Genomic DNA, 18,489 nt, shown 5'->3' with positions numbered 1-18,489 from the left:
TTTGAAGGACTAATTTCCGCCTGGGTTAGTCTCGGTTCACGCTTCTACCAGAATAACAACAAACTTTCGCATCCTCCGCGGTGCATTCTGGGAGTTACAGTTTGTGCCACATATCCGTTTCGAACAGGCAACTTCAGTCCAGTCAGACCGAGTCCAGCGGCCGCGTCTGCCCTCTCCGCTACCGGGATGCTCTCCCGGGGCTCGTCTTTCTCTCTCCGGGTGCTGTTCGCCGGAACTCAGCCGCTGAACTTTGGAAACAAGTCGTTCTTTTTGTGCGGGGTTAAACTTTATCGGCTAACGAGGAACAGCTAGTTAAAGCGAGGTGAGGCGAAGATTAGCTCCCCGAAGCTAACGAGCACAGTCAATGAGCGGAGGACGGGATGTTCCTCTGCGGGTGGCTGTGAGTTCACCTTTACAAACCTTTGCACCGGGTCCCTGCGGACGCTGTGTGTTGCTGTGAAGCCGCTTTCCACCTCTGCACCATGGGGGACGATGAGCACAGCACGTTCAGACTATGAGGTTTCCAGGTCGTCTCTCAGAGAAGGTGTGTTAAGCTCAGCTCGTCGTTTCTCATCCAGCCAAGAATGTCCGACCTGGAAGGCGCCACTTCACGTTTCGGTTTCGAGGACCCGCAGTGGCTGTGCATGGTCACGCTGTTCGCCGCGTCCCTGGTCACCCTGGTGCTGTATTTCGTCCAGTATGTCCAACAAAGGGCCGGGGGACACCGGCAGAGGACAGCCGAGGGCAATGCGGCGACGGAGGAGGAAGCCGCCGCCGCGCTGCTGAAATGGGCGCTGTCGCTGAGGAGCTGGAGGAGTCGATGGAGGGGAGCGTGGTGCGAGGCTCTGAACGAGGAGTCGAGGAAGCGTGGGGTGAGTCTCATGACCTGAGCAGCAGGTGACCTCAATAAAGACAGCTAATTGTCTGAGGAAGTGACTTTTAAACAGATCATCCCCATCTACACTCATACTGTGGACTATAGTGGATCACATCTTGATGGTGGATCATGATCTTGCTGGCTGCTGACCATAGTCTATGATTGCAGCAGGACTGCTTGACATATAGTAATGAAGTTATCCTTCAAAATGTTTATGCTCATCAATGCTGCTTAAACTTTATCTTGATGATGTTTTCCTACACTTGACATCTATTGCACTTCTGTCCGTCCTGGGAGAGGGATCCCTCACATGTGGCTCTCTCTGAGGTTTCTACGTATTTTTACCTGTTAAAAGGGTTTTTAGTAGTTTTTCCTTACTCTTGCTGAGGGTTAAGGACAGAGGATGTCACATCATGTTAAAACCCTATGAGACGGATTGTGATTTGTGAATATGGGCTATACAAATAAAATTTGATTGATTGATTTAGCCTCTCAGGACTTCACATGTGAACACCATCCTCCAACATAGGACACATCAGCCCCTGTGACTCTCTCCAGTTTTCAATGCACCATTAGAACCACCGCATGGGTCGTGTGCAGTTTCATTTTCTGTTTCTCAGAGTTAGTCAGTGGGATCACACGCACTGCAGATGCCAATGTGATTCATTACAGCCCAGATCAATGCTGATTCATTGGCACCAACGTAATTGCCCTGATCTAGGAGTTGTGGGATATGTTGTTGTTCTAATCCGTCTTATCTTCTCCCTCCTCACCAGGGTGCTGTTCTGTTGACATTTGAAGAGGATGATGTTGAAGCGTCAGAGCTCACGCTCAGCCAGGTGTCCAGCTTCAAAAAGTCTTCCAGGAGCCAGGTACACTTACTCTTAAAGTCAGTGTGTTTACGAATGCAACGCAAGGGCTTTTGCTTCATGTTTATGGTCGTTGTGTGTCATCAATCGATATACTGCTCCGGGAGCTAACTAGATCGGCTGTGCTCTTGTTGAGTGAGTATGTCGTGTTTGGAAAAAAATCATCATTTGTCTTCCATGGTCGCTTCACTGTTGAAGTGGATCATAGCTGCAGACACTTTATAGATTTTTAATTTCCTTGTTTGTGCAGTTGACAAATCCTGTCCCTCACATCAATCTGCTCTCCCCTAATTCAAGGAGCTACTCTGCATCCAGTGCTGCATTATGGTCTGCATTAGATCAACACTAACTCATTAACTTGGGTACAGACATTACCCCCAATATTTTCCAGTTGGCAAGATAATTTGCTGTGCATTCTTTTCTGGGGTCCACATGCTCATTACATAAACCGAGATGCAAATGAAAGAGACCACACAATGCTTGCATTTAGTTTTCAACAGTAAACACATTATGTGCCAACATGCGGCAGAATGTGTGTAAAGCAAACTGCCACCATCAGGCTTTCATTTTTTAGCGAGGTCAGATAGGGACAAATTGCTCTGTGTCACTGGCGTGGGGTGGGCTTTGCTGAGCTCTCTGTGCAAACTCAGCTCTTCCATTGTGATCACCATGATATGGTGCAAAATAGCAGGTGTTCTGTCGGTGAATGTGGGGAGTTTAATGAACAGAGGCTTTTTTTTACCGACATGCTGTTGTGTGTGTGTGCTTTAAGAAGCTTATATATCTGTCAGGCTCAGCACTAAGGAGGAACAGGCAGACAGGAATGCCGCAGCACCTATGTTTATGTCCTGGTTTCCCATTACAGTGATTTACACCAAACTGGACAAACCCATTCCCTCTACCCTGAAATCAGAAAGAATGCACTGAATGAATGTGTTTCTACTGAGCGGGGACTGTACCACTGTGTGGATATTTACTCTGTGAAAGTTGTGTTCCATTGCAGTGAAAGTGATCTATTGTTCTCACACATTATTGAATCTGTTGGGAAGCCAACACAGATGTTCTCCCCCGTTTGGATTTGTTGTGCTTTCACTGCTTTTATCTTTGTCTTATGTCATGCATATGTTTCTTGTGTAACAATCTACACACACGGTTACGTAAATGTTTATCAGTGAGTCTTTACACACAGCACCTGTGCAGAGGACACTTTTTTCCCTTTCTATTTGAGTCCTGCTTTACATGCATAAGTCAACACATGGTTCAACTTTGTGCAAATGCTGGCCTTGCTGTACCTCTTACATTCTCAGTAGATTTACATAACACTAATGTCCCACCTTTTGTTCCCAACAGGCCACTTGCTGCAGTGTTGTCGGGGAGAAGCTTCAGTTCTCTCTCTGTGCGGCATTGTCAGCCATGGCTACAGCAGATCCTCGTACATACACAGTGTGTATCGCTCCACTTGAGCTGCAGGTAAATACTCTACATACTTAAGTAATGAATACAAAGAAAGAAACAAAACACATTTGTGCAATACTTGTCACTGAGGCTTCAGAAGAAAATAGTTGAATCCTTCAGGCAGTCATTCTGGTTTAGTTTAATGGTAGATTTTATTAAACATGATGTGCTGCTGCCCGGCACTGGATGTCTGCTGGCACCAGCATTAGATTAAATGGTTGGGCCATCTCTCTGTGCTTGGCAAATGTCCTGAAGACGTCATTTAAATCACTCCAGGGCCCCTTTCCATTAAGGTCCACTTATTCTCCTTCTACATTTGTCAGTAGGTCTTTACGAGATTGGTGAAGCTTTAGAATTATGTCACGAACACTAATGACCCTTTGCTGCTTTCCAGAGATTGTAGACATTTATTCGATTTATCATCTTCAAATCACACAGCCCTTATTTCTTCAGAAAAAAGTCCGGTCTTCACTGACACTCCTCCTCCTTGGACTTAGATGTGTTTGGACATTTAATGAATACAGCGTATTAGGTTGTGGTTGACTTTAACCTACCTGTACTTCTTAGGTCCAGTGTTAAATGTATGGATACAAGCAGCTATACAAGTTAACCCAATTGTATTAAGGCTATTTTTACACTAATAAGGTGCTTGTAACAACTCTTTAGCTCATTGTGCCATAAATACAACCAGAGTGAGAGGCTACAAAGCCTAAGTCAGGATTAGAGTGGGAGCGTTTTTGTTTTGGTTGTGGATCAGTTGTTGTCACAGGAACATAAAGGAAGCCGCTTGTCCTCTGTTCACTCTCGTTGTTTCCATTTTAGTCTGGAAAAGTCAGAAAGCCTTTCAAACGCCTCCTTCCATCCACTGGTACATTTGTTAGCTTTCCACAGAGGTCCGGGCTAGAATGCTCCCGGCTCATTATGTTATGAGTGGAGTAACATGTGTGACATAAGCCCCACACGTTTACAGTATGCCCTGTACTTGTGTCCTTTAACACACTACTGCACCATGTGGCCCACATCATGTGATGAGGGACACACGCGTGTCGTGCTAATGCAGTACTCATCTGACTTGTAAATGCTGTATTTACATATTTGTTGTATGAGTACGCAACACAAGCATACACAAAAGGACCATATATAGTGAAGGAAGTAACCTTCATAAACTATTTCTGATCTTCAGTTCATGTGGATGGAGAGTTTATTTCTCTTTGATCCAGTTCTTATCAAAGCAGCCTATGAAGTCTTTTAAGTATTATTTGTCTGGTCTTTGTTTTGCATCATTTAAGGAGCTGTTCAGTCTTACACTGGAATCCAGGCATGTTGAGGCAGAATCGCCCACTTTGTTTTCTTGTTTTCTATCTCACTCTTTCCTATCTTCCTTGTTCATTCTCTCTCAGATGAGCCTTGTGTTTATGTTCGTCTTGTTGACCTTCTCTGAGAAATCCTTTGTGTTTGTGACGTTGATGTAATATGCTTGTTGTAGACTGTATGGTTTGGACAATTGCAGCAGTGTCGTTTTCAAAGTTTTATTATTATTAAACATTGTATGCAGAACATGATTTCAGAGACATAAGGCAGATTCATAATAGAATGGCACTGAGCAAAGCACCTACCTTCCCCTAGGCCCAACCGTTTCTTAAAAAATCAATCAAGCTGCACCAAATTTCATACATATTATTTTTGTAATCAAGATTAATGAACTATTCTCCGGAAAACTGTGAAAATGTTGAAGAATGCCCTGATCTGTCCCCTGATGCAGTTCTGCACCGAAAATGAATGTACTTCTCTGACCTGTACTACTCCTTCTTCAGTTTCAGGATAATCCATTCAGTAGTTGTAATCTTGCTTTAATCAAACCAACAAACAAAGCAAACAAAAAAGGGGCTGAGGTGGTAACGTCCTTGGCCGAGGACAAACCAACAAAATGAACAAAATCTTAAAGGAATTTAATTGAATCCACGATCCAGTGATCTTCCACTGATTCCAACTGTCATGTTGTCATCTCTTCTCAAAAATCATGACAGTTTTGAGTGAGTGAACGCTCCTCGCTGCCTGAAGCTATTTAACAACTAATCCACTGGGAGGAATTATTTCAAATGTGTGTGGACTGGTGCAGTGGTGACAGTTCAATGCCTGTTTGGTATTTGGACATTTATTCATCAAATGACAGAACACAACAACAGACTGTGATTTATTTAAAGGTGATAAATCATAAGTCCACAGCAACACAGGTAAAAGGTTTAACGAGCCACAATAAACCTTTAGTTTCTGTTAACCCTCCCATTTAAGTGGTTTGTTTTTAAGCACATACTGAAACCAATCATGGTTGGTGCATTGCTTGATATCTTGAAAATCCATTTAATTTCATAGTTATTTAATATAGTGCCATATATTCAATGTAAGTGAAACTACATGACTCTGGCATCATGAGTTTTTCCTGTGTTCTCCAGCTTGATCTGCAGATGCAGGAGGCTGAAGATGAGATCAAGGTGAGCTGGGGACTGTCTCACCTGGAGACAGCGGAGCTGCAGGTGACGCCCACTTTCACCCAGGTAATTTCAGGGCCCTCTCAAATAACAGAACAGAGACACCCTAACCCAGGAGTACTGTTCAGTTTGTTTTCGATTCATTTGCCAAGTTTGTTATGTTGTGTAAATCAGATATCAACAGGTTACATTTTGGTCAATCGCGAAGCCCATCGGTTATCATGGGGTGATAATTAAATCTCTGGGGCCAATATTTTAGGGCGTCTGTTCACTGTACGCCTTTTTTTACCTCTGACAAGTCCACACGAGTCAAACGTTTCTCCAATCAAAACACAAACACTTATATTTATTGTTGGTGTTTTAGGTCCAGATAACATTTTGGCTAATTTCTATTAACAACCATAATATGAATGTAGATAATCACTCATCTTCAGTGCTGGTGAAGGATACAGTCCTATCAGAACCTCTATTTTATTTGGAGACAAATTTTAAAGTAGTCTGTCCTATGAATTACAGTAAGAAAAAACATTCTTAGGATCCGTCTGGTTAAATAATACAAATTTAGCAGTCAAAGTCAGGTGGAAATTGTGTTTGCCGCCGGCACGGAGGCATTATATTCTCCGTTCCTCCACAATCATTTTTAAAAAAAAAATATGTATGACTCATATAATATCGCCATCTCTCTCTGTCAGGACAATGCCAACACTTCTAGTGTAGCAGCCATTAAGGAGCAGCTGAGGCAGCTGTTATCGGTGACGCGCCCCTCTGTGTTGCTGAACTGCAGGTCTGCTCAGGCCTCAGAGATCAAGGTGAGTGGAGGAGTCATGCCTGATGCATGACGTCTTGGCAGCAGCCACACAAGAATGCAATGAGGGTGTGTGTGTTTGTACTGGTTGTCTTTTATTCCAGGTCATTGTTTGCTGCAAGGTGACAAACCAGCCTATAACCTACTGCATCTTTCCTCACAGGTTCACAGTTAAATTAACATGAATCAAAGTTGTGATTCTTCTCAAGTATTATAACAAATATTCTAGACCTGCTTAGTAACTCTGTCTTCACAAAAGTGTATAAATTCTGCAAATTAATCATTGTGACAGTTTGTGTTAAGAAACCTCAGCAAAATTCACATAAGAAACATTTTTAATGCGGTGCACTTTGCACAGTCATCACGTGGTGTCATGTCATGTGTTTCTAATTGGACCATGCATCATTTTCACAAACTGGAGTTGGTATTCTTGGAGTAGCTGCTCAGTTTTAATGTGAACACATTTCTTTTTTGTATAATAATACTAAGTGATGTTATGGAGGTCGAGACCATGACTGAGTACTGAGTCTCAGGTCACAATTGTAGATTATTTCATTATTTTGTTTATTAAATGTCAAATAAATCATGTGTTCCGGAAGTCACCAGAGCCCAAGTCTCCCTAATCATGCAATTCGTTCATTTGAAATTTTTTTACCAGGAAATGTTTGTTCTAATTCAGGGCTCCAGACTAACTTTTTGGCTTAGGAGCACTGTGCTCCTAACCCAGAAAAATTGGGAGCACCAGCAAAAATCTAGGCGCACCACTATAAAACGTTGGCCAAACCAAGTAATACTACTATTGATCAATGTTAACAACCTGGAATAACATGTTTGAACAGATTATAAAAGGTAAGGCATGACCTTGCTTAGATAAAGGCCTACATTGATAGGTGGAAAATAATTGCACGGTATTTTAGGTGGTTTAGATGGTAGGGGAAGTAGGACAAATCACACCATTTGTTTTAACCAAATTCTTTATTACTCAGACTGGTCTTGTACCTGCAGTCAACTGTTGAAAAATAAATAACAAGAATATTATAACATTAAGAAACCATGGTGACACTCACAGATCAGGATTGATTTTGACATTAATAGCTATAAATATAATCAGTTTTACGGTCATGATCAGTAGAACAACATATTACTATCTCCTACATGTGCCATAGTGTTGCAACACTATATATATATAATGTCCTTTCTTAATAACTTAACATCATACATAAGAATGGCCTCGCAGATCAGGATTCATTTTGACATTAATAGCTAAAAATATAATCCGTTTTACAGTCATGATCAGTAGAACAACATATTACTATCTACTACATGTGCCATAGTGTTACAACACTATATATATAATGTCCTTTAAGTTTCTTACTTACTCAACATCATACATGTAGATAAGAAAAAACAACAACGTTAACAGTCAGCTCATTAGACAGGGCAGGGACGGCTGAACTCCGGTCTCCTGGCTCTACGACCGGCTCTGATCCACTTCCTTACAGAAGGAAGTGGATCAAAGATCTCCAGTGAAGGACCATCCGCAGAGATGCGGATTAAATCCTCCACGGTGCCCACACCCATGCTGGCTCTAGTGGAGCTCTTGATTCGTCTCTGAGCGGAGAAGCCCCTCTCATGGGAATTATGGATCGTTGCACTGCTAGCGCTGCCAGCGATAGCGCTTCCGGGTTCTGTGTAAGCGGGCGAGTGACAGCAACTATCATTCTATCGCTTGTGTCAGAGTAGTTTATTTGATCGCTAGTTTTCGCCAGCGGGGCGTGGATCTTATTATTTCTAGCGCTCATACCAGCTTATGACTTGGTTCTGCAGCCCATTATCTAGGCGCACACCTGAAATTTTTGCTTATATTTATAGGCGCACGCGGGCAACCGTGATTTCAAATCAAGTCGCACGGCCAAAATTTCAGTCGCATATGCGACCAGATCAGTCGCAGTCACAAGCCCTGTAATTGTTGATCATTTATTTATCTTCTAATTGTTGCAGTCGTAACCACCTCCATATGTGATTTAACATTTTATGATGACTGAACAGACTAGACACCTCAGTTAGCAGGTTGAACCAGACCATTTATCTTGATCGGCCTGTGCTTCTTTTTAAATCTGGTCTGAACTTAATATCTTCTCTATTTCAAGATTAAAAATGTAAATAATCCACATAATGTAAATCAAATTCAAATCATGGATAATGTTCACTCTGTCAGCTGGGTTATATTCCCTCCTTTTGTACCAACTAATGTTATATTTTTTTATTTTTCACAATGAAGACTAGTATGAATACATTCTTCATTGTCATATTGAGTTAAGCTAGAAGTGTTTGCCAAATCCAACTCTCAAAGCAACTGAGAACAAAAACAAAACCGAGGCCAAAACGATGGTACGGGAGGTGACACCATGAGCCCAGCAGCTGTATGAAAACATGAGATGTAGAACAGACTATTTTAAAAGGTAAACAGACAGTTATTGACACAAACGCAAATATTAATCTAGCCTAACGGCGTGTTCACAAAAGCTTTTTATCTTGCCCTTTTTACGTCCACCTTTTCTTTAAAAAGAGCCGCGCAGTGTTTACACATAGGGCTGTTCAGTAAATTGTGTGGAGCCCCACAAATTACACAAAGGCCCCGCCTCCCCCCACAACAAAACAGGTGTCAACAACTGCAGTGAGAGGATGAAGCAGAACTTGCATCATGAAATGGAAAGAACAACCCCCACATGAGTAAATTGCAAGAAAAGGCAATTAAAATAAAGTATAATGTAAGGAAATAAATGGACAAATCAGTTTTTCTGATTTACTTTCAAAGACCTTTGATCGTCTCCATGATGTGAATTACAGCACTGTGGTGAAACCTGGGAGTGTTTTGGTTGCATTGCTGCAGGTGCAGTCAGTAGATCAACATTGTGATTCTCTCCTTCACCTACTATGGTTTCTTCAATAGGAAGCCCAGAACAAAGTGGTTTCGCCCCCAAAACCCCCCCGTGCCCATGACTGGAAGCTGCTGGTGAAAAACATCCGTGTGACGCTCAATCAGGAGGAAGATGCTGCAGGTAGGATGTTTGTCTTTGTCATTTAGATTCAAATGAAACAGCTGTAACTGTGACTTAGTGTCACAAGCTCACTGAGTCAGCTTTCCCAAACCTACATGTCAGTAAGGTCAGAATGAACAGACTGAGAAGGAATGGGTTAAAAGAGATGATGTTATCCACGCCATCATCTCTCTACTATAATTATATTTACCAAAATGTTGAGCTGTGTTATTCTTTACATCAGGATGTAGTCGAAGGGTTCTAGAGACGTTATGAAAAGATGCATTGGTTAGATCGGAGTCAAAGTCATTGGGGTGTTGAAACAAATTCCAGCGTTACCTGTTTTATCAATGTAAATATTCCTATAATAGTACAGCAGATCATTTCCGGTGTACATCTGTTGAACTGTTCAAATACACTGCTAGACCAGTTCTAAATACCTTATAAATACTTCCATCGTGCTGTAAAATGTTTTTTAAGATAAATATTTTGGTTCACACTTTGTGCGTCATGCTGATCACCACATGTTTAACATTGTTTAACAAGTTAAACATGGTCACCACTGTGCACATATTAGGGTTTAGCTCAAAGCACCACTGAGCCTCAGTACAGTGCATGCATCTTATTATGTGTATAAATTCCAGCTGGAACTGGGACCAAACACCCTGGAAACAAAAACAATTCAAACCTTAGAGTGATGGGACAGTTCTGTGTGATGTACCGGAAACTTGATTACATCTTTTGAACTGTGTACACCATCAGACAAGATCTATACCCAAACAGTTTAAAGTGCCTACAATGTATAATCTAGTGTACAAGTGGTAAATAGAACAATGTGTCAGTAATCCTTAACACCTTTATAAATACTTCCATTGTGCTGTAAAATGTTTTTTAAGAGAAATATTTTGCCCGCATGTTAAGTTTGTAATGTCTCCTGAGTGTTGTAGATATTAGCACCCAGTACTAAAGCTACAAACAAGTCAAACATGGAACAGATAACTACATCCGGCTTGCCTTTGGGAAGGGTTATCACTGCCTGTAGTTTGCGAGTTAATGTGGAATTTCAAGGGTTAAGGGTAAGAGTTGGTCTACTGGTCAAAGCTGTTCATAATAAATTCACATCAGTGTTACCTCACCCAGCATGGTGGTACTACGGACCAAAGGGAACTTTGTGTTGTCGGCCATGACACTAGAGGAAAACATGCTTTCAGCTGATAAGAGGCTATTTAATTTAAGTCTTTGACAACAACATCGTCTCCAACAACTTTGTTTTGGTAGTTTCTGTGATGAGTCACCCTCTAACTGTGAGTCAGTGTCTTCTTAAGTATTCAGCTCGATACTGTGCAGCAGAGACATGACACAGCATCACACTCTGTTTTCCTTCCTCTATACTTGGCTTCAGTTGACACTTCCTGTCTTTAAGCTGATGCGTTCCTTAGGAGAAAGTGCCTGTGGCTGATAAAGTTCACTTATAAATGGACTTTATCTGCCTTTACTTTGTGAATCTGGTCTCACATATGCACTGTTCATCATACGCAGTGTGGGTGGAATTTCCCTCTGTCCATTAAAGTGAAGCTGTGGAAGTGACCGTAGCAAAATGTAATCATGCAAAAGCAGATTTGGTTTAATCAACTGTCAAAAGACTTGAAGAACTAACATAATTTCCAGTTAGTTCTCAGACAAACACACACTGTTTGCCTCCTGTGATGCAAACTGAGCTGTTTTTGTTGTGTTTGTAGGCAGCATGAATCCTCTGTGTGTACTGCAGTTAGATGATCCTTCACAGAAGTTCAACACGTCTGTTTTGAAGAACGCGACCAATCCTGCGTGGGACCAGCCATTTATCTTGTAAGTCTGCAAACCACCACGGTCTTTGAGATGGAGTTTGTCTTTTGCTTTAATACAAGTGGATTTATTTTTCTATTTCACCAGTGAATTGAATGGACGATCAAAAGAGCTCATTATTCAGCTGATGAATGATGGACAACCTCAACAGAGTAAGGAAAATTCTCCTTCCTTTTGATGACAAACTAATTTTGTTCACGAGCTTTGACTGTCATGTGCTTTGGCATTCCACGACTAAATCAGGTGTGTTTTCTTTCTGTTAGATTCCTTACTAGGTCAGGTGTCAGTGCCTTTTGATCTTGTAAAAAAACATCCCAAAGGACAGCAAACATTTGCACTCATGACCAAAGACACGGTGACTGGATCATTGACTACTGAGGTAGCACTCGCATCCCAGTTACTACAAAGAGTTAGATTCTGTTTCTGCATCTCAGGTTTTCACTCACACCTTGTTATAGTATTTAATGTGTTGAATCATATTCCTCAGTTTACCTACCTGGAGCCCAGCGAGGTGAGGTCCTGGCACCCTCCGACCCCGGCCTCTAATAAGAGGGTGGAGATGGACCGAACGGTCATGCCCTGTGGCACGGTGGTCACCACCGTCACTGCAGTGAAGAGCAAGCCAGGTCGACCACTCCCACTTGGACTCAACATGGGTACAGTGACACTCAACACTATTGACGCAGAAACACCTCTTTTATTAATTCATTTTGATTCTAGTACTGGTTGTTTTGAAAAGTTTCAGTAGATGGAAATATAAATAGTGCACTGAGATTCTTTGTTCACATTTCCATGGATGTGAGTTCCTTTGTCAAAACAATTCAACATTCAAGTCTTAGCACCTACTAGATCTGTTGTAGAGTCACTGTAATTGGCAACAAGCTTGTTACTCCTGTTGATATACAATATGATGATGCTTTAATGTCACTGAGCAATGCAAATATAATTAGCCCTTCAAATGCAGAGTTTCTCTAAACAATCACAACTGTTCCACGTGAATCGACTTAATTTACAGTAAATATCTTCATATCATTATTTAAATTGTCTTAATGTAAATAATTTGTATGAATAACCCTTGAAATTGAATAACCATTCCAATCAATAAAACCAATTTTTATCCATGCCAGTAACATCGCTCACTAGATGGATTTGTTGGTGGCTCCATTTTGTGAAAATTTTATGCCATTAAATTGAAATGGTTCAGTACCATGGTTAGCAGAGAAATGTCTGTATAACCTAACATTATATATACCACTCCCCTCCGCCTCTGGTTAGTTTTGTGTGTCAGGCTGATCACAACATGTTTAACATTGTTTAATATGTTAAACATGGTCACCACTGTGCACATATTATGATGTAGCTCAAAGCACCACTGAGCCTCAGTACAGTGCATGAATCTTGTTATGTGTATAAATTGCAGCTGGAGCTGGGACCAAACACCCTGGAAACAAAAACAATGCAGAGCATAGAGTGATGGGACAGTTCTGTGTGATGTACCTGCAACTTGATTGCATCTTTTGAACTGTTCAAACACACTGCTAGACCAGTTCTTTCCCTAAATACGTTTAAAGTGCCTACAATTTCTAATTTAGATAACATGTCCAAGTGGTAAATATAACTGTGTCAGTGATCCTTTACACCTTATAAATACTTAATGACAGCGACGTCATCTCAGGTTCAGCAATTTGGTCTTAGCATGATGACAGACATTTAAATGTGCTGATCTCCACAATAGAACGATTTTGTAAATAGGGCTTTTCCATTGAAGACCAGGTAAAAAACAATAATGTTGTTGAATATAATTTAGCTGCACAGGTTTCTGGATTCTGATATTATTACTGAGATCATTTTTTTCTTTTTACCTCTGCAATGCACACTGTGAAATGTTAAACAAATCTTCACTTCGCTCAGACCCTGCGCAGAAACCTGTGATCATCAAGCCCAAGCTGTCTCAGCGGCGTGTTTCAGAGGACGTGTCTATGTTGGGGACCACGGTCAGCAAGGCCCTGTCCTCATCTGACACCGAGCTACTGATGCTCAACGGCACAGACCCGGTGGCCGAGGCCGCCATCAGACAACTCCACCAGTCGGCCAAGCAGAAGCTCAAGTCCCCGGTGAAGAAGAGTACCATCATCATCTCTGGCATCGCCAAAGTAAGGACGAACTAGCCAACCAGATCTCAGCAACTCTTTACTGGTGCATCATGCTGTTAATCTTATTTTGTTTGAGTAAAACTGTTTCACTTGTTTCATAAACAGGGTTTTAAATAATATGGAACTGAGATAGGTGGAGGATTGCCAGTTTACAAAAAAGCTTTTTAAGCCATTGTCCTACCCTCCTGTGTGGTTGATCATGAAATTACTAGAAATTGATTCTAAAAATAGTTGAATATGCTTCTAGACGCCCATGTCCCAGGATGATGAGCTAGCTCTGATGGCGGGCTACGCTGCTGCGATGGATGCCTCGATGTCAGAGAGCAGCTCCACTCAAGATGTGACCGTGGCGATTGCATCAGGGACCAGTAGCACTGCCGAGGTGTCGGAGCCCCAGGAGGGACCCAGTGGAATAGGCCGGCCCCCAGAGGAGTGGGAGAGCCAGACAGGAGAGGAAATGGACCATAGCTCGCTATCCATGTGTGTGTCTGAGGCCAACTGCAAGAAGACTAGAGGTAAGAGGGCACAGAGGGGACTCATTGAGGAGACATGTGTGACTGTGCATGGAGATGGTCAACTTGTCGGTCTTTGTATTAGTATTCTATACTGTAGATTTTACTTATAATCCTCAGAAAACATTAACTTATTGGCAAAACTCAAATATTTTTCTTGTGATGCGGTTTGCTTTTTTGTTCTTTTCTCTCTTTCCGTCCTACTCTGACATAATTTCTTTTCTGAACTTCACTGCCATCTTAGAGGAATGCAGTGCTAAGCACACATGTGTGGATGAGTAAGTTCCTTCACAAGTTACCTGCAGTATTCTTGGTACTCTAGTTATGTGTCGCTTCTGCTAGCTGTAGTGTAGACTATTGTAGAGGTTCAGTGTGTTGCATTTGTTGGTATTGTTGCGCATTATTATCACCTGAACACCCCTCCCCTTGAAAATGTGTTGGAGAATGTATGGTGACCTTCAGGTAACATAAAAGCTCCTCCGCCTTCTCTAGAGTCAGTGTTTGTTTTGTCCATTCTTGGCTACTTAAAGGTTCAGTGTGTAGAATTTAGTGACATCTAGTGGTGAAGTTGCATGTTGCAGTGAATACCCCTCACCCTCCTCTTCCAAACATGAAACAGGACCTGTGGAAACCTTCAATTGTCATAGAATTCCAAAGGTGTTTAGTTTGTCAAGACTGGACGACTGACATCTTCTCATATTGCCGTATCTTTTTTAACGTATTTTGTATGTATCAACTTTAGTTCACAGCCTACCTGAAGTAATCTACACATCCAATAATCCTCAAAATCCTACACCTGGAGACCCCATGCTCATGGATATAATATCTCAGGATACCTTTAGGAAATTAATTTTGGTAACATTTATGCACGTGCATGTACCTAATGATGAAATGGGTGTGAAAGGTCAAGCTCATTGTAACCTCTCAAAACAGCTTTTTGGCTATAGCTCAATAATCCATATTCTTATAAAGGCAAAATACACTTAATACAGACACTACTACACATGTGATACGAGTTGATTTGGATGTAAACCTTAACTTGTACTTTTGGCAAAGGTGTTTTACCACAGGCCAAGCAAACAGCCCATTCCAACCAGGTTTTGAACAGGCACTGCACTAGTTCTCTCCAATATCAATTTCTAACTGACACAAGTTCTGTACCACTGATTCTTCAGCTGTCTTCAAATAAGTTTTCTTATGTCAGTATACTCACCTGTACTACACCGTGTGCTGTACTGATATAGTGTTGAGATTCTGACAAATTCACACTGAGTTGTCCCAATGCACATGCACTGGAAATGGCAGTTAAATGCGACCATTTTCACATTTCAAAATATCTTCTAGCTACTTTTCTCGCTGGACTTGAAAGTGGATGTTTTCCTTGCCCTTACTACTGTACCCTCTGTGTCATGCAGAATGTAAATCACACTTGGTCTGTAGCCAAGATGGCAAAGGTTGAGGGTGAGAAGTGTCCATTGTTCCTATGCTCTCTTTTGACAGTTCTTAGTGCACATTCCATCTATTCATAGCTCACCTAATGTTGTCATTGTGAACGCACCTCTGCATAAGTATGAGTAAGTACACAGATTGGAATGCAGCACTTGTCTGGATGTATCTTGAATGTCCTCTGCTTCTCTGCTACAGGCAGTTTCCTACGGAAGAGTGCCAAGCTCTTTTTTCGGCGCCGTCACCAGCGCAAGGACCCGGGGATGAGCCAGTCCCACAATGACCTGGTCTACCTCGAGTCTCCGGCCGCAGTGGAGCGCGCCAGCCGAACAGCCACACTCGGCCGCATGCTCAGCCGCAAGAGTAAGAACAAGAGCAAAACCAACGGCTTTACCTCCGTCGGGGAGCCACATGCGTGACCCCTCCACTCTCTTCTCACCTCAGTCACTCCCACAACAACCATTACCACCCCATCTAAAACTTACATCGGCAAACCTCCTGGCTAACCAACTCCCCCTAATGCCCAGCCTGCATACTGGGGCTCCTGCATTGTGAATGGGAGAGCTGTGCAGATGGAAAAATATCCTCTTTTACTGCCATATCCTGCATAAGTGCTTCCTACAAGAAGCAGATGTTCCACCAAAAGCAATTGTGTGCATGTGTGGATGACCGTATCCTGCCCTGGATTGATGGCATTTCAGAGGATATCATTTTGCATGTTTCTGTTTATCTGAATTTTATGCAAAACTTTGAAATCGTTTTAAGTGCTTTTACGGCCTTGTTACGGACAGACGGGACTGGTGCGGGCCATCGCTCTTTACCTCAATGAAGATAGAGAGTTAGCTCTCCCTGCTGTAAACCGTAACGTTTCCTACGGTGGACCAACGGGACCAAAGACGAAGAGCAGAGCGGTGTTTGTATGATTTGCACAGTTTTAGAAAACCTTTTATTTAAAGTGCAATGACAAGAGCTGCTCTTGTGTTAGAGACTCCTCTTTAGGTCTGAGTTGTGTTGAAAACATTCACAAAGGGAGTTGATCTGTTCACTGCATGACTAGTGCAAGTGGGAGATAGTGATAGAACTACTTATTGACACTAAAACTATGAAGTAGGGTATTTAAATCAAACTTTTTCTTTTTTTCTAAAACATTTAAAATCCATGTTTTATTCCAAATCAATAATTAACAGCTGTATGTCATTTGCATATAAAAGCTATAAGTTATAAGCATTAAGTTCTACAAAGTTATCGATAAAAGCAGAAGCCTTGTTTTTAACAAACATATCAAACCAGTCCTTACAAGTTAATTATGATTATCTTATGCAGAGGCTGTTTGATCGTTCACCACCACCCATTTAAAGAAAACGTTAAATTTATATATGAGCTTTTTATGTTTCCTCCCCTCTACAGTTAAAAAAATGATATATGCATCTTTTGTCTGTCTTCCCAAATGATTCCTCCTGTACACTTCTCTTATCAGCAGGATTGTAAAAGGGAACAGAATGAACCTTTTATCTCTGGACTGTGATAATCCATTTGGCCATACTTGCCGGGTGACGCACTAATTGAACTCATTCTACGCTCTTCAATCCAGCTTTTCATCTGAATGAAATTTTTGTTCTCTCTTTTAATTTTTTAAAAAGGATGTAACTTTGAACATGTGAACAAGAGAAAGTGTGAACATGTTTGGGAGCAACCAGATTGATTTGACTCCTTTTTTTTTTAATCCAGCTAATGATTGTATTTTTTTCCATTGAAGACATTTCTGCACATCCTGTACTACTGTTTCTTCAGTTAGGTAATGTGCTCAGAATCCGAATCAACAGATTGCCTTACAGATATTCTGAGGATGTTGAAGTGGACGTCGGCTTGTCCTACACTTGGACTCAGTGTCACTTTCGTGGTCTAGAGGCCGCATGCACCATCAGAGAGCTGAGGGACGGCAGCGAGCTGTTGGGATAGCGCGCCACCAAGTTCCTGCAACATCAGCAATGTCTATAATCAAAAAGCCTATGCACATATCTGTTAACGGAGTGTTGTCATCAAGAAGACGACTTGAGAATTAATAACACTCACTGTCCATGACTGCGCTCTCCTGCGGACACAGTTGTGTCTTTGTATTTACAAGGCAGACATCTCATCGCCTGCTCTCCATCGACCATATTCTGTTCATAGATATATATATATAAAAAAGCTAAGATTCAGGCTGAATAACATCCTGTCAAAATAAAACGGGTCATTTTAATCATGATCAGCTTCCGAGCCGTTGCTTCGTGCAAGCTGTGGGTGCAGTTCAGCTTTCAGTGAGCAGTAGGGCTGTCTGTGATTAATAAACTGCTTCCTGATGTTTTCTTCACTGGCATCTGTTTTTTGTGCACAGTGACCTCACTGTTGCTGCAGAGCCTCAGTCACTTCTGTGCAGGGATTGCAGCTATTATACATCGAGTTATTTCAATTTTCAGCAATAACAGATTGTGGTGGTCTGCCCTGTGCTAATGTAAATCACTACATGTTGATGTGTTCTTTTACTTCTGTTAGTTTACAGTGGCTTTTCATTCATAAAGAGTCAACATTGTCCCACTCTGCTGGTCGAAAAATAACAAATGCATTTTTTGAGGTACTCGTGTTTTCAACTATTTTTATTTGATGGTGTGATGCTACTGCACCACTACATTTCAGAGAGAAATATACGGTGTAGTCCACAACATTTGTACGAACATCTTCCAAAACAAGTAGTGAAGAAGGAAAATAATTTATTTTAGTTTTTTTATTTATTCCCAAAATATTTATTTTCTAATCAATAAACAGACCATGTAGAAACATTTTCAAATAATTCCAATGCAAAAAATTACATAATTAATTATAGTATAAATAAATGATAGACATCCACTTCAATAACTTATTTTAAAAGTTTTAAGTTAATATGTTTTTTTAGATATGATTTTGCAGAAAGTAATATGACTTGAGTCAGCTAATTAACAATTGCATGCATAGCCCAAT

General features: G+C 41.4%; 1 protein-coding gene across 1 annotated transcript; it reads left to right on the top strand.

The window, feature by feature from the left end:
- The first annotated feature begins 34 nt into the window (after positions 1-34).
- Positions 35-17,845, top strand: LOC133019245 (C2 domain-containing protein 2). Its single transcript, XM_061085652.1, has 13 exons — positions 35-872; positions 1,654-1,749; positions 3,097-3,216; positions 5,655-5,756; positions 6,383-6,499; positions 9,449-9,557; positions 11,276-11,384; positions 11,469-11,533; positions 11,645-11,760; positions 11,869-12,037; positions 13,293-13,534; positions 13,782-14,049; positions 15,691-17,845. The coding sequence occupies exons 1-13, from the start codon at positions 585-587 to the stop codon at positions 15,909-15,911; spliced, it is 2,022 nt and encodes a 673-aa protein (XP_060941635.1). The 5' UTR covers positions 35-584; the 3' UTR covers positions 15,912-17,845.
- Positions 17,846-18,489: the final 644 nt, after the last annotated feature.

Source organism: Limanda limanda, chromosome 14 (genome assembly GCF_963576545.1).
Source record: "Limanda limanda chromosome 14, fLimLim1.1, whole genome shotgun sequence".
NCBI lineage: Eukaryota > Metazoa > Chordata > Actinopteri > Pleuronectiformes > Pleuronectidae > Limanda > Limanda limanda.
Note: the sequence above shows the minus strand (reverse complement) of the source record. Positions and strands in the feature narration are given on the sequence as shown.